The 16,661-nt window shown below is 42.0% G+C and overlaps 1 protein-coding gene across 7 annotated transcripts in view; it reads right to left on the reverse strand.

The window, feature by feature from the left end:
• Positions 1-16,661, reverse strand: part of LOC143887605 (uncharacterized) — a 47,958-nt gene that overhangs the window by 3,085 nt on the left and 28,212 nt on the right. For 3 of the 7 annotated variants that reach the window (XR_013254300.1, XM_077391705.1, XM_077391704.1), the window contains one exon: positions 7,022-7,103. The exons of 2 other annotated variants lie outside the window; for them this stretch is intronic. Coding sequence is in view for 2 of the 5 variants with exons in the window: in XM_077391705.1 (XP_077247820.1) it covers positions 7,022-7,103 (82 nt within the window). In the remaining 3 variants the exon portion in view is untranslated. Of the gene's footprint in view, positions 1-7,008; positions 7,104-16,661 lie in introns of all 7 variants that reach the window. 2 more of the 7 variants (XR_013254296.1, XR_013254298.1) reach the window with 1 other exon arrangement.

A 16,661-nucleotide genomic window follows, 5' to 3' on the forward strand; every position in this document is an offset into this window, starting at 1 on the left:
TGATTCTCTATAGACAATGGGACTGATGCTCTTCGGGAAGAGAAGCTCCACAACGTGATCTCGATATCGAACTTCCGGACCCGTTGAAAGAGAAAGTATCTACTCATGTCTTGTTTTCAAAGCATGAATGTTGGACTGCCAATCTCATCACCCATGAAACGGGTTCGACTTTGATTTTGGTTATGATCATTCCCTTCTCATTTTCTCTTTAAAGATATGATCACTCCTTTCTTTCCCTACGTGTCATACAATCGCTTAAGGTACTAAGCTCCAAAGAATCTGCCCCGCTTTTCCAAAAGGACCGCTACTCCAATGAAAAATGGTCTTCTTGATAGATCTATGGAAGACCCAAATCAAACCAAAGCTCTTTAACATGGACTGCCAAATCCGTGAGTAAATGAGCAATGGAAGAGAACATTGTCTAAAGATTCCTCTTCCTCCTTGCAAAACTGGATCTCACTCTTTTTTTTTTAAGGAGATATGAGATCACCTTGTTTGATGCCTCTCAAATTGTCAAAGAACTCCATTGGATGTCCACTAACCAAAATGGAGAAAGATGATTTTGATAAGCGTGCCTTTATCCCGCGCTTCTCCTTTTATTGCTAAATCACATCTTCCCCTGAGTGAAGTCCACAAAGTTCCAATCCACGTGATCATACGCTCCATGTCTATCTTGCAAATGGTTCATTTCTCGTCTCCTCTTCTCCTGGAATCCATAACTTCATTCACAATGGGAATCCCATTCAGGATCCGTATCCCTTTCACAAAAGCTCCCTATATATAACTGAGAAATAATGTTTTTTTTAACGGCAACTGAGAAATAATGTTGTTCATTACTTATTTAACTCTCCAATCTAAAACTTTTGCCAAGATTATAAACATGTTGTGAAGGTTGATTGGCCCAATGTCTCTTTCTTTGGAATGAGAGTTATAAACGTCATATTCATATCTTTGCCCATCTTACCTTTATTGTGGAATTCAGACATAAAGGCTAATACATCCTCTTTGATCACCCACTAATACTTCTGATAGAAAGCAATTCGGAAACCGTCAAGACCAAGAGTTTTATCTTTCTCCATAGTAAAAATGGTAGTTCTAACTTCCTATTCCTCAAAATTCCAACCGGTAACATTGATTCTGCCAAAGTTGTTTAAAGGACAAACCCCAAGCGTGGGCGTCCAATCATGTTCCATCGAATATACCATTGAGAAGTATTGTACAATTAGGCTCCTGATGCAATCTTTCTCCTCAACCAATTCCTCTTCATCTGCAAGGCAATTAATTGTACTGATCCTTCTTCTAGCAATTGTCATTCTTTGGAAGCACTTAGAGATCTTATTCCCTTCTTTAAGCCAAATGGCTCAAGACTTTTGGCGCCTACTGTTTTCCTCTCTTCTTCTGATCTCTTCATATTCCCCTTTAGGGGCCTGCCTTTCCTTTAATTCTTCCCCCACCAGTCCTTCCTTTCTAACAAGATCCACAATTTTTTTTACCCATCAAAATAAATAAATAAAAAGTCTCCACAATTTTTTGCATTACATGCTCTCTCTTGAACTTGTGCTCCTTATTATACTTTTTTTTTTTGCATTTCTTTAGTTTGGCTTTCAATGCTTTCAGCTTCCTGTAAAGGGTGCCCTCACTTTAATTTCTCCTCGTCATTCCTTTTTTTTATTATTGAAGTTTGGAAACTCAAATAAAGACACATCAAGTTTGAAGAGTCTTGGGTCGCCATCAAGTTTGAAGAGCCTTTTCTCTATCTTACAGCAGCTTACCAAGTGTTGAGAGAGGGATAGTAGTGATGGCGTCGGAATCTGGGTCTGCGATCGCGCGGTCGGTAGAGAGCCTCCGCGGGGTCTGCAATCACAAACAAAGGGGGTCAGGGGGGTCCGGGGTGGGTCCCGGACGACCACTTCGACACCCAAGTCAGATTCTTCGACCAATCAATATAAAGGACAGCGAGAAGAGGAGAGGGTTCGATCAGGTTTACCAAGGCCAAGGCGCAGGTTCTTTTCTTGGTGTGTGGGTAGAGATGGGTCGGAGGGGACTAACAAGGAGAGTAGGATCAAGATCCCGGCCTTCTCTGCTATTGCCTCGCCTCTTTCTTTTCCGGTTGTCTTGTGGGAGCTGAAAAAAGGATCCTCTTATTCTTCCTTTCTCCCCCTTTTAAGGGGTGGTGTGCGGACTTTTCATCATTATGGAGAGAAAGCCTTCCTTTGCAGGATTGGGCCGTTCTCCTGCTTCGTCGGCGCGCGCGGCTTTGCTAGATAATCCCTTCCATAATTTGTGATGATGGGGTTTTGGGCGGCGAGAAGGTGACACGTGTCGCAATCGCATGGTCTCGCCGCTTATCAGCACCTTTCCTCATGATGGTTTAGGCTTCGCTGGTGCATGGACGACACGTGACGAGATTTGGGAGCAGCCCCCACTGGCTTTCTTGACCATGACCACATTTGACAGCCACTCGGGTACCGGATCTCTCTGATAAATCCGGCTTGTAGCAGTTTCCCCACTTCGGCTTTTATGTGAGTTTGGCGCTCTACCACGAAGTTCCTCTTTTTCTGTCGGACGGGTTTGAGGGTTGGATTCATGTTTAACCTGTGAACGGCCAATTCCTTGGGTATCCTGGGCATGTCCTGAGCGGACCATGCGAACACGTCTTTATTGGCTCTGAGGAAACTGATCATTTGGTCTCGCAAGGTGCCTTTCAGCAGGGAACTAATCCGGACTTGTTTCTCCGGTTGATCTTGGGCTATGGGGATGGAGTCTAGCTCCTCGGTGGGCTCTCCTCTGATTGTGCGAGCCCGCTCCCGGGGGTCTTCACTCCCTATCGTGAAGTTTTCGGCCGGGGCGTTGCTTCCTCTTAGGCTTGCCGCGTAGCATTGGCGTGCTATCATCTGCTGCCCCCGAACTTCCCCTACCCCGGTTTGAGTGAGGAATTTCATCTTGAGGTGGGGGGTGGAGACTACCGCTCCCAAGTCTCTCAGAGCGGGGCGCCCTATGATGGCGCTGTAGGTGAAAGGTATATCTACGACCATGAAGGTGGTCAAGATGGTCTTTTGGAGGAGGTACGTCCCAAAGGTTACGGGTAAGTCGATTTTGCCATTGACCCGTACCGACGCCCCGGAGAACCCGTAGATGGAGTACTCCGCGGGTCCCAGTCTCCCTTCGCCCAGTTTCATCTCTTCGAAGGTTCCGAGGTATAGCACATTGACGGAGCTTCCCGTGTCAACCATAATTTTTCCTATGTCGAAGTTGGCAACGACTAGCCTGACGACCAGTGCGTCGTCATGTGGGACTTGTAGTCCGTTGAGGTCTTCGGAGGAGAATGTAATGACCTGATCTTCATGGGGGGGGGATCCGTCCGGGCCTTTTTGGAAGGCATTTCTAGGGAAAACACCCGCTCTGCATACGCTCGCCGGCCAGCTGTTGTTGGTCCTCCCGCCGCCGGTCCGCCCCCGATGATGTTGATTTTTCCGATAATGGTAGGCGGCTGTTCGCCAGCCTGCGGCCGTTCAGGGGGCTCTTCTTTCTTGGGGCGCTGGTGGCGGCGGATCGGTGCCTGCTCCGGGAGTGGTGCCTGCTCGGGGATCGGCGTCTGCTTGTGGATCGGCGACGGTCACTGGACCGGCGCCTGCTGTGTGACTGACGCCTGCCTCTGGGTTCGTCGGCGGGGTGATGGGCCTCGTGTGAGTTTTCTCCAGGGCTCCTGAGATATTGATTTAGGTGCCCTTCCTCGGCCAGTTTTTCTAACTGGAGCCGGAGGTGGAAACAATGGTCGGTTTTGTGGCCGTGGTCCCCGTGGAATTCACAGAACTTTCTTGTGGACCGCTTCTTCGGGTCTGTGGCCATTCTCTTGGGGGGGTCAGGAGACCCTGATCTCTGATAGCTAGCAGGACATGGGAGAGGGGGACCTTGAGGGGGGCGCTTCCCAGTCTTTCGAAGACGGGGACGGGGTTCCGGCTCGCCTGTCTTTCCTCGGCCCGTGGCCTCATGGCCCTTCGGCCGTCGTTGCTTTTTCTTTCATCGGGGCCGGGCCGGCTCCGTTCTCGCGCGCAGGCTTCTTCTGCCTGTACAAATTTGTCAGCCTTGGGTTCAAGCTCCTGCAGGTCCCGCGGTGGCTTGAGGGTAAGATGCAGCTTGAGATTCGGGTCGGTGGTGGCATGCTTCAGTGTTGTGACCGCTATTTGGACGTCCATGTTAGAAAGTTGGGCTAGTTCGGCGTTGAATTTCAACATGAAGTCTCTTAGGGTCTCGTTTCTTCCTCGTCGGAGGGCTAAGAGGGCATCCGCTGGATCGTGGCGGAGGCGGTTGTTGGCGAATCTTGCGCTGAACTTCCTTCCGAATTCATGGAAGGATGCGATGGAGTCGGGGTCCAATCTCATGTACCAGTCGTTAGCGGTCTTTCTTAACAGGGAGGCAAAGGCTCTGCACACAAATCCGTCCGACGCGCCCCTGAGCGTCATTACCCTTTTGAAAGTTTGGAGGAACTCAAGAGGGTCTGTGCTCCCATCGTACAGACCGAAACGGGAGAGATCTATTCCTGCTTCCACTGGGGTCTTTAAGACCTCCGAGGTGAACGGGGATGCCGTTTCCCTCTCCCATTCATCGAGGATGCCGTGGGCGTAAGGCTTTTTCATTTTCAGTTTTACTTCTCGGATTTGCCTCTGAAGGTCGGCTATCGGGTCCATGCCGGGAGGTTGCGCTGAGGTCGCTACCTCCTCGGTTTGAGCCGGGGGTGGTCTCTGGAAACGAGCCGTCCGGACAGGGGGGGCGCGGCTTAGCGTAGCTTGCTTCCCGTCGTTTCGCTGGTGCCCCCCAGCTGCGGGAGAAGGCCGGGATCTTGATCCCACTCTCCCTGTTAGTCCCCTCCGACCCATCCACCCACACACCAAGAAAAGAACCTGCACCTTGGCTTTGGTAAACCTGATCGAACCCTCTCCTCTTCTCGCTGTCCTTTATATTGATTGGTCGAAGAATCTGACTTGGGTGTCGAAGTGGGTCGTCCGGGACCCATCCCGGACCCCCCTGACCCCCTTTGTTTGTGATTGCAGACCCCGCGGAGGCTCTCTACCGACCGCGCGATCGCAGACCCGGATTCCGACGCCATCAAGTAGTGAACCTATCTTCCAAATATTATAAAAAACTATTTTACCCGAAATTTCGGATTTCGGCCAGGACGGACACCGAAAGCACATAAATTCGAAATTTCACCAAAATTTTAAGATTTCCACCGAAATTATCGAAATTTCCAACGAAATCTTGTAAAATACCGAACCTGTTTTTCCGAATTTTACATGAGTTCGGCCGAAACCGAAAAATTTCTGTCTTTGTTGTGGCCAAAAGCGACACCGAAACCGACATTTAAGTCCTTGATGTTGAATCACGTACCTTTCATGAAAGCCCTCTCATACTTATCTTTCCTTTCGTCATCCTTTTTCCATTCACCATCATCGTCACCCATTTCTCCCCTTCCATCATTTCCAATATCACTTTCACTTTCCGTCTCCCACTCAGAATCATCAGCCTCTTGGTCATATAAGTTTCCATTATTACCCTCACAATGGACCCCACCATGTTGCCAAGGTTTTAAATTTCGGTTTCGGCTAAAATTTCGGGATTCACCGAAACCGAAATTTCAGTCGAAATTTGGTAGTCCTTATCGAAATTCTGATTTTTTCTCCCGAAATTACCGAAATCTCGGCTGAAATTTGGGTAATTTCAGTTGAAATTCCCTAAAGGAATAAAATATTAATATTCTATTCAAGTTTCGACCGAAATTTCAGAAGTTTCGACCGAAATTTGGTACATTTCGGGAATTTCGGTTTCGGAATGTTTCGATTTCGGTGGACTGAAATCCGAAATTTCTTCGGTCCGAAATTTCGGATTTCAGTCGAAATTTAAAACCTTGCATGTTACAAAGATGCCTCTCTAAACAACCAAGCAGCACGCATTTGCTTCTTAACTAACTGTTCGGCATTTACATTTCCACCGAAATTACTGAAATTCCCACCGAAATGGCCAAAATTTTGTACTTTTCGGTGGAAATTTTAAGAAAACCGAAATTTTAGTCAAATTTTTACATGATTTCGGCCGAAAGTTCCACCAAAACCGAAATATTTCGGTTTCGGTGGTGGCGGAAACCGACACCGAAACCGACATTTAAAACCTAGCTCTTACATAGAGACCGGAATTACAAGAAACCAAAACAGGACAACATCCAGTAGCTAAGAAATGTTATCCACGCTGCTAGTAAAAATGACACGCGTTTCCGCCAAGCGAGCCCCCTCTTTAGCAAGGATGCCTCGGGGCACTCTACCTACCCAATAGCTCTCCAGAAAGAAAGCCCAAAAAGGATGCTTTTAAGAATAAATCTCCAGTGCTCTTGCTCGCAGATAAATGTTCTGTTACAATCAAAAAAATGCTTTCAAAGCGGCTGCTAGCAGACTTTGGGGCAAAAAGACCCTGGTGAAGCATCGCTTTTAAGAAGTAAGGTAGAGAACGACAGGGGCAAAGAACACTTATCCTTCCTTGGACTCACTGAATCCAATTCCTTTGAGTAAATACCCTAGAAGGGGGCTTTAGCCAGAGAAGGGGACCCCGCTTCAGAGGCAGGTTTGGCGTCACAACTTTGTTTACCATTTTTGCATTTAGATTGACAAAGAATCCCCAGATGATGGGTCAGGAAGAGCGCGTACTCGTTCTTACTATATCATGACTCGTTTGAACTCAACTGAACTGGTTCCCACCTCTTTAGCAAGGATAATTTTCAATAGCTGGGAGAGGAAGGCGAGAGCTGATTTGATGAAATAAGTACAAGGATAATTTATGGTTCATTGATTTGATGAAATACCTATGAATGCATGTCATATGGTTCATTGGTTTGATGAAATACCTATGAATGCATGCCATATTTTTCATGGGAGACCTTAGCAATTTGATAGGAATGTTGGGCATTACGACAAAAATAAATATTATCTATACTTTTTATAGGAATGGTAAAACGCTCACTTTGATGCCTTACACAGGTGACCTAATTTCTGAAAGTGGGAAAAGTATAGTGTGCCTTCCTTGCCTTCCTAGCAGCTTTCGCCTTCCTCTCCCACCTATTGATTTACACACCATATTAATCTTATGTCGAATATCGTTACACTAAACAAAAACCATTACAAAATGTCACCTTAAGAACATGAGGAATTGAGAAGACAAGTGGAAAAGCTTTTGAAGAAAGGAGCACTACTCCTTGTGTAGTGGGCCTCGATAGTAGGGCAGTCAACAAGATTATCATCAAATATTGATTTTCAATTCCGAGGTTGGATGATATCTTGGATCACCTTAAAGGAGCTTATGTGCTCTCTAAAATTGATCTTAAGAGCAACTACCATTAAATTTGAATTCAGCCAGGAGAATAATGGAAGAGGGGTTTAAAACTAGACGAGGGGGCTATGAAAGAATGGTGATGCCATTTTTTTCAAATATAATGATTTATTAAAACCCCAAAACAACATTTACAGCAGTAGCACGGGGACAAGGATGGTGATGCTATTTGGACTCTTCGTGTTTTTGAAATGAATCAATTGGACCGTCTAATGCACCTAGTATGTTTACACGGGTCATTAATGAAGTGTTGAGGTCTTGTTATTGGTAGGTTCGTGATGGTCTACTTCGAAGACATTTTTATCTACAGTTTGGATATGTCTATGCATCTCTAATATTGAGGGAAGTCTTGAAGAAAGTTTTTTTTTATTTGGTGAGTAGTCTTGAAGATATTGCAGAGGCAGGAGCTATTCGCTAACCTTAAGAAGTGTATCTTGATGACTCTTAAAGTTAACTTCTTGGATTATGAGGTTTGGGGTGATTTGTGAGAGGTTTCAGCACTATTACGGCACCTATTATTGATTTGATGAAGATGAGAACTTTTGAGTAGACACCTCAAGCTCAAATAGGCTATTGAAGAGATAAAGGTGTGCCTCACTAATGCATTGATGTCTAGATTTACCTAACTTTGATAAGTTGTTTGAAATTGATAATGATGCTTCTCAAATTGGTATTGGTGTTGTCCTAATCCAAAACTCAAGACTCTGTGTTATTTTAGTGAGAAATTTAGTGGTGCCACACTTATTCAACTTATGATTTTAGGCTATATGCTAGTGTTAGAGCTTTGAATTTATAGAAGCACTATGTCTACTTTTTGCCAAGGTGCGATTCCTAGGAACAACTCGGTGTCATGCCTTGGATTTTGGTTGGTGAGATTCCAACCTTCCTTTTTATCTCTCTTTCATGTTTCTTTTCCTTATTTTTAGTTTTTCTCCCATAAATCAACTTCTTGGAAACCCTAAACCTATCTTGTATTTTTCTTTTCTCCTATTTTCTATCCCAAACCCCTAGAACACTACTCATAAAAAAAAATTTCTCCAACTTAGAAACACCATTCAAACCCATTCATGCCTTGTGTCCTTTTCGTTTGATTCAAAAACTAATTTTAGACATTCCCGGCACCCTTCGACAACCTCACGGCATATGTCCACCCCCATCCAAACCTACCATAAACCTTGTAGGAATATTTCCCTAACCTAATCACCTATCCCTTAATTTTTACTCATCCCTTTCACCCATATTCCCTACCACCATAACCTACATTCCGGCATCCTTCGAAAACCTCCCAGCTTGTGTCTGCATGCTTCAAAACCTACCATAAATCTAGTAGAAATATTTTTCCAATCTCATAACATATTTTAGGAACCAAAACCTATTTTTTACTCATCCTTTTCACCCCTAGCATCCCTTCTATAGACCCATCTTGAATTAGATTTGGTATCGGAGAGAAATAACAGTTCAGCATTCGATCGTCCTGCATCAATTTGGTATCAGAGCTCAGGGTGGAAACATATCGTCTAGATGCATTGAAGATCAAATAGTTGAATTGTTGGAAGGCTTGAATACCAAATCTGACGAGTTGCTATCCCACTTGGATTGTGTGGATCATCTTTACTAAGATTTTCATGATCGTTCTGTAGACGTAGAGACTTCGCAGATTGCAAAAAGTCAGGAGATCATTTTGGAACAAGCTCTGTTGATACCTTCTTTGAAGAGCACGGAATTAGAACAATGGGCAAGAGCCATAATAATCATACAAAGCTGGTTCCGAGAGCAGTTAATTCGTGAATATTATATGAGAATCAAGAGAGCAACAATTGTCATACAACACGCCTGGAAGAGGAAAGTCGCTCGACGTAGTCAAGACAAGCTTTAGATTACACCAAGAAAGTCATTGATCGTAATGTTTGACCCTTGCCAAATTTTTACTACTTGCTCCAGGGTACACAAGTAGAAGCCTACAGACTTAAGGAAGCAAAAGAATCAAATTTCTATTTGTCTAAATTTTATCGGTACATGGAGTACATCGAAGGCGCACCTTATGATTATATCACTTCAAATCAACGAAATGATTGCCCAAAGCTACTTGTGCATTGGAAGTACCTAGTTCGGTGGAAAGGACAATCGTTTGAGACGTGCGAAAATTCTAGTTGAAGATCTCTCACTCGTCATGCCAATCATTATATTTGACGGGGTTGGATCATTTTCAAGTGGGGGAGAATGATGGGGACCATCGTAGGGCCCTATTATAATTTCTAAGTGTGTTTTAGGTGTCTTTTAAGTCCATTAAGTTGTAGTAGGGGCATTAGAGTCTTTTTACATCAAAATAACTTAGGTTCTTTGAGTTATGTATGTTTAAATAGGCCCCACATGTGAATTACGGGATTTTTAAGTAGGAAGCAAGCAAAAGGCATTTTGGTACAAAAGTGTTAGGTTTTCTTTTAGGGTTTAGAACTTTCTAGTTTTCTTCATTATTCTTATATATTGTAAGCCTTACGGCACTTTGAAAAGAATGTTATGCTATGGATGACTGAATGAAAAGATTTGAAGTTTTTTCCTCTTTTGTGGATGCGATGTCTACTCTTGCAAAGGTGCGACGCCTTGATCTTCCCTATGGTGCGATGCCTTGATCTTTCCTATGGTGCAATGCCTAGGAATGCCTTGGTGTGATGCCTTGGGTTTTGGTTGGGGAGATTCCAACCTTCCTTTCTATCTCTCTTTCATGTTTCTTTTCTTTTTTTTCTTTTTTTAGTTTTTCTCCCTAAATCAACTTCTTGGAAACCCTAAACCTATCTTGTAATTTTCTTTTCACCTATTTTCTATCCCAAAAACCCTAGAATACTACCCATAAAAAAATTCTCCAACTTGGAAACACCATTCAAACCCATTCATGGCTTGTGTCCTTTTCATTTGTTTCAAAAACTAATTTAGACATTTCCAGCACCCTACGACAACCTCCCAGCAGATGTCCACCCCCATCCAAACCTATCATAAACCTTGTAGGAATATTTCCCTAACCTAATCACCTATTTTAGGACCCAGATCCTTAATTTTTACTCATCCATTTCGCCCATATTCCCTACCACCATAACCTACATCCCGGCATCCTTAGAAAACCTCCCAGCTTGTGTCTGCATGCTTCTAAACCTACCATAAGCCTAGTGGAAATATTTTTCCAATCCCATAACATATTTTATGAACAAAACCTAATTTTTACCCATCCCTTTCACCCCTAGCATCCCTTCTATAGACCCATCTTGGATCAGATTTGGTATCGGAGAGAAATATCGGTTCAACATTCGATCGCCCTGCATCACCACTTCACGTTATAAGCATTATCATTAGTCTTGCAACGACCAATCATCTTTGGCTTTAGCTTGTGGTATTCACCACTAGGGTACCTATCTTTTGGAAGTTATTCTCACACTTCATTACTATCTTCAAAAGTAAGCAAGCTTCCCACGATGTTGATCCGTTCTCTCTTTGTATCTTGCATAGGTACTTTCAATATTAGCTTACATGTTCATGAATAGCCATCAAATCAGCTATCAATTCATCCACCTTATTCGAATTTCCCCAACTAGGAGTAGGTATGAGATCAAGAGGTTCTTGAGGATTATGACCACAAACAACATAAAATGGACAGGAACATGTTGTTCAATTTCTAGAACAATTAATCTTCTTCGGCACAAGATTGCAATTTCACATCACCTTCAATTGAGTCCTCATCATATTTTCCTATGATCCACGTCCATTTGACCAACAGTTTGAGGATGGTAAAAGCTGCCAAATTTTATAAAAGTCCCAATCTTTTGCCACAAATTGTTCTAGAAAATTCTAACAAACATAGTATCCCAGCCGGATGTAACGTTCTTCGGAAAAACTTGATGCCGCACCACCTTTCTAAATAATAGATCCTCATTCTTATCAGCATTATGTTTTTACTTACATGAAAACTTGTCAACAACAACTAAGATACTATCCCCACCCATTGACATTCGAGGAAGATTTTATCCCCACCCATTGGCATTCTGGGAAGACTATGTACAGAGTCCATTGAAATCTCTACCCAAGGGTCAAAAGAAATACAGATAAAAGATTATATAATCTTGCTTTAGAAGAAGTACCTTTGGAATTTTGACATATTCAACACTCTTTATTTTTGTAATGGGAGCATCATTATTAAAAATGGGGGAAGAAGCCCCAATGACCGAGATTGTCTGAGCACAGGAGGTAACATAAAACCAAGAATACAATAAGTGAATCTCCAAGGCTAAGATGAAGACCCCTGCAGCCATCTAATAACATTGAGATAATCACCCTCAACTATTAAACGCTCGAATAGATTAGGCTGAATGAGCCGCAACCCTTGAAGAATCACTCTGATCTCTGCCTCATTTGAGTCTGTTGTCCTCAATGGTCCTGAGTAGGCCAGAGACGTTGCCCCCTGATCGTCTCTCAGTAATCCTCCTACTCAGGCTGGACCCGGGTCGCTGATGCTAGATCCATCGAAATTCAGTTTCAATTTGCACACCTTTGGCGGAACCCTAGAAACAGGAACATTCCTCAAGGGTTACACTCCCATGAAAGAACTGCGATTCATCGTTCCTTAGGAAGGGAACAGCATGACGCTCTCGAAGAGACGAGAACCTGCTCCTATTACACCATCAGTCCCACTATCACCAACTTCCTTTTATCAAACTCACCCAACTCATCAAAGTACCTCATTAGAGCAAGCACAAAGGCATCTTTAGGAGCCATGAGGAAAGAGGGCACATAATTGAAGATGGTTAGAAATTATTACTTTTTTATATACTTAAAATTTGAAAGATATATTTGAAGATGGTTAGAAATTACTATTTTTTGATGTACTATATAAAGAAAATATTACACGCTCCCATGGCGCTCCCAACCTTAGACTCTTCTTGACTCCCACGCTTCCCCGCTCCCGCTTCGTGCTTCTAAGGGCGGAACCCACTCACTATTGGATACATAAGCCTGTTCACTACTATTACAGACTTCTCTCTAACCATACTATAGGTCATGAGCCGAGGTGAATCTAAAATCTGGGAGGATTTTTACCTAAGCAATAGTTAAAGCTATCACCTTGCTATAAATATAATGAGACTTTTTTACCAAGTCCTTAAACACCCGAGCCAATGAACCAAGCTTGGCCAAAAAGAACATTTCCCGCACCCAAGCAACAATTTTATGCTTGCCAAAGTGTCTTGCATTGTGTTCTTCCTCGATGATGTGTCATCGTAAAGATATATTAGGAATACACAAACAATTGCCTTTGAATATAGTCCCATCTTTCATCAAGTAATTAGGATTGCTTCCAAGTTCAACCTCTACCATTGCTTTGCCAAAATAATCTTCTTATACAACCTGAAGTAGCTCAAACCCAAACACATCAACTGTCACCAAACTCAACAAAAACACTTCTTCACTTTAAAGCATCAACCATCTTATTTTGAGTTCTAGACATGTTTAATAGAGAAAGTAAACTCTTGAAAATCGTTAACCAACTTAGCATGCCTTGATTTTAACTTATGATGCACATTCAAATACTTTCGAATTCCATGGTCAGAAAATAGAGCATCAGCATCACGAAGGAGCTTTCAAGCAATTACTCTAGTCCTGAAAAGGAATAGAGGACTTCGGAACGCTTTCACTCAAAGGAATTCCTCGACCTATAGGAAAGATAGAAGTAGTAGCATCAGAAGCTAGGAAGAAGCGGGAAGAACTAAACTTGCAGTCGCATGGTATTGATTCAGTTTAGCAGTCAAGAGACCAGTTCAGTCATAGGTATTCGTTCTTTGAGTCGGTTTAGTTACAATCTTAGTCCACGGTGCATCCCGAGCACCATTAATCTCACTATCTTTTCCCTTTCCTTTCATCTCACTTCTAGGGCAAGATGGGGGATGGATGGGAGGAAATTTGCTTCTTCGCTAACCGCTCTCTCTTCACGCTCTTTATAATCTCTGTCTCGGAAGAACTGCTCCTGCTGATATGTATGCAATCGAAGAATCTTGATCTGCGAGATATGGATATTATACTGGATATCCTTGAACTGTACCGCATCCAACCGCTTCTTTTTCTTGACCGCTCACCGCTTCGCATGGGAATGAATACTTACTCAACTAATATGATGGAAAATGCTCTATTTTCGAATAGATAGAACTCCTTAGTGAAAGCAGGACTGTACGGCCCGCAAATCTACAAAAAAGGAAAAAACTTCAAATCTTTTCATTCATCCATAACATAACATTCTTTTCAAAGTGCCCTAAGGCTTACAATATATAAGAAGAGAGAAGAGAACCGGAAAGTTCTAAACCCTAAAAGAAAACCTAACACTTTTAGACCAAAATACCATTTTGCTTGCTTCCTACTTAAAAGTCCTGTAATACACACGTGGGGCCCATTTGACACATACATAACTCAAAGAACTTAAGTTATTTTGATGTAAAAAGACTCTAATACCCCTACTATTACTTAAAGGACTTAAAAGACACCTAAAACACACTTAAAAGTTATAATATGGCCCTACATGGTCCCCATAAAATGGCCTCCGGATTTGCGCATTAGAGATACTTTCAATGTAAAGCATCTATAACTGTAATATGGCAAGCACGAGATTCAGAAATAGAGGGCAAGTTCTTTTAAAGAGGCTGACTGAGCTAATACAGCCTCAATCGCACATCCAAATTGATGAGTGGTTGATCAAAACCATGAAAGAAAGGCGAAGAGGATTGTTACTGCTCGTGAAGTTGTGAATTCTGAAGATGTTGAAGGTCGTGAATTTCCATATTTTTGAAGCAGTTTCTATTTTGTTCAAGAGTTCATGAGAGAATTTTTTAGGAGTGACGATTTTCTAAAAAGAGAGAATTTTTTAGGAGTGACGATTTTCTAAAAAGAGTCGCAAGGCTGAGAATTTTTTGGAGTGAATTGTTGTTTTATCTTTAGAAAGTCCAATAGGATTTAGGAAACTAGAGCTTAGTTTTCTATTTCTTTTGTTTAGACAAGTCCATTTTGACTAGAATCCTGTGGAGGTTGGTTGACAATTGAAAACCATAAAAATTGGCGCAAAATTGAAGGGGTGGGGGATTATTCTATTTTTTTGTAACGGAAGAGAAGGAAATAAGGTTGTTCGTAGGTTTTGATTGCACGCCCTTTGCCTATTGTCAGCTATTTTAAAAAATTGTAATTAGTTTTTTTATTGCAGATTTTTTTAGCCTTTGGATTACTTCTAGATCGAAAGGTTTATTGTTTCATTTGTTTCAAGAGCTACCTAGCAAATTTTAAACCTGATTTCTTATCTAATTTGCATCAGGAAGAATTTAAAAAGCTCTCAAAAATTTTATTCATCCATTCTTTCATAAACTATAAAAAGAATGGTCAAATGCCTGCATATATTTAGACTTCTCCAACGACTTCTAGATGATTCATGAATAACTTGAAACCCTAATATGTGAGTGCTATTTAACTTAACCAAATAAAACCCTAATTTCTAGAAAGTTCCGAATAAAACTCCTGAAAATAAAACAGGTGGGTAAATAAAGACGTGAATAGTGATGCGTGAATAATGCTATGTGAATAGGAAATCAAAATTAAAACACTATCCCATCCCAATTACGTTAAAATTAAAATCCCAAAATACACTTATAGCCCTACAAACACAAAAGCAACTATACCCCTATGAAATAAAGAACACTTCTAATGCACCCCACTATAAAAAAAAGTCCCATTTCTAATTTTTGACAAGGATGGTCACCATAATTGGATGAAAATCCATAAAAGAAATGCACTTAAGGGCATTATTTGGAATATTAACTCAAAAAATATAGTCAATAATTGTTTGGGGCATAAAAATTTCATTAAAGAAAGAAAAAAATTTACAACAAAATATCTCTGGGAGATGTTGCCCAATGACAAGGTTTAATATATGTACACTAGATTTTGCAAGGATGTCAGTGAGATCTTTAGCACTGCAAGGAATGTGTTTGAAAATAAGCGGCCTATCTCTGCATCTACGCCTAATCTTATAAATGCAAGGAGCAAGTCGCCATGGGCCCTGATTGTCTCCTTTCGCTAAAGCAATTATATTAGTTGAGGCCCTTTCACTACAGCTAGAAGAATCAGATTACCTATCGCGGTCTGGGCACCTTTCGAGCCCGTCTTCTCCCCGATGTTGCGGCGCTGGTCCCATTAGTTTTTTTTTTTTTAGATGTTTGGGCTTCATTGATTTTATGGAGTTCCTCAAGGGCCTTTACTCTTTGTGATTTGAGGGTCAATCCATTTGTTGATCTTTCCTACGGATGGATTGTCCTATCTGATCCCCACCATGAGATTTCGGTCGGAATTTCACTGGGTTCGAATGGAGTCTCCACCTAGGGTTTAGGGCCTAGGACCCATAAGTGACTCTGAAATTAGCAGCTACGCTGCCATAAGTCAGGTAAGATGTCTGGTTACAAGAATAGAAGGTGTTAGCTACCATTTCTGCCAAGTAATACTCGTCTCTAAATTGCAGCTTTATTGTTTTATTGAAAACATTGATTTAATCGAAATAAAAACAACATTTTCTTTTATCGAAACCCAAGAGGGGAAGTGCAAATGAATAGCTTTGAGAGTTGTGACTGTAATTCTTAGGTTCTATGACGGATACGATAGCAACCTAAAAATTGTGATTGCATTCCCCCGTTTTTCAATTTGCTAGTTTTTAGCAAATTACTCCTGTTACTCCACTAATAGCAAAAAAGAGGTTGAGGAGATCGAGGAAAGACTATGGGTTTTTTATTTTAAACATGCATGGCTTGGGAATAGTTAAGAAACTATGTGGTTGGATTCATGGGGCACGGATTATGAGAAAATCAATCCCCCAAACCCCATGTTAATCTACGTGGTCGGATCCCTTCTTTTCTCATCCTTCTAAAACCCCCCTTTGTCTTGCATGAGCCCTTTGTGAGGATTTTTGTTTCTCTTTCTACGTAGAATGAAGAGGGCCTTGTTGTAATGGGCAGAGGTTTTTATAAAACCCTAGCTCTGAAATACCAGCAGGTTTTCTGCTGGGTGCCCGATCAATGAAGCCCAACAACTATCTCTCTTGTTGAAAGATGGTCTCATAGTACGATTTTGTGATGTGGGTTTTGGTTTCTTAGAGGAGATTTATCTTCCTCAATCCCTTCTTCACCCACTACCTCTCACGAACCCACCCCCAAATACCATCACATTTACACACACACAAAGGTTACTTTTCAGACAGAGAGAGAGTGAAATACCACAAAATA

The sequence above is a fragment of the Tasmannia lanceolata genome, unplaced genomic scaffold (assembly GCF_043159265.1).
Source record: "Tasmannia lanceolata isolate RefF3 unplaced genomic scaffold, GAP_Taslan_0.1 ptg000012l, whole genome shotgun sequence".
NCBI lineage: Eukaryota > Viridiplantae > Streptophyta > Magnoliopsida > Canellales > Winteraceae > Tasmannia > Tasmannia lanceolata.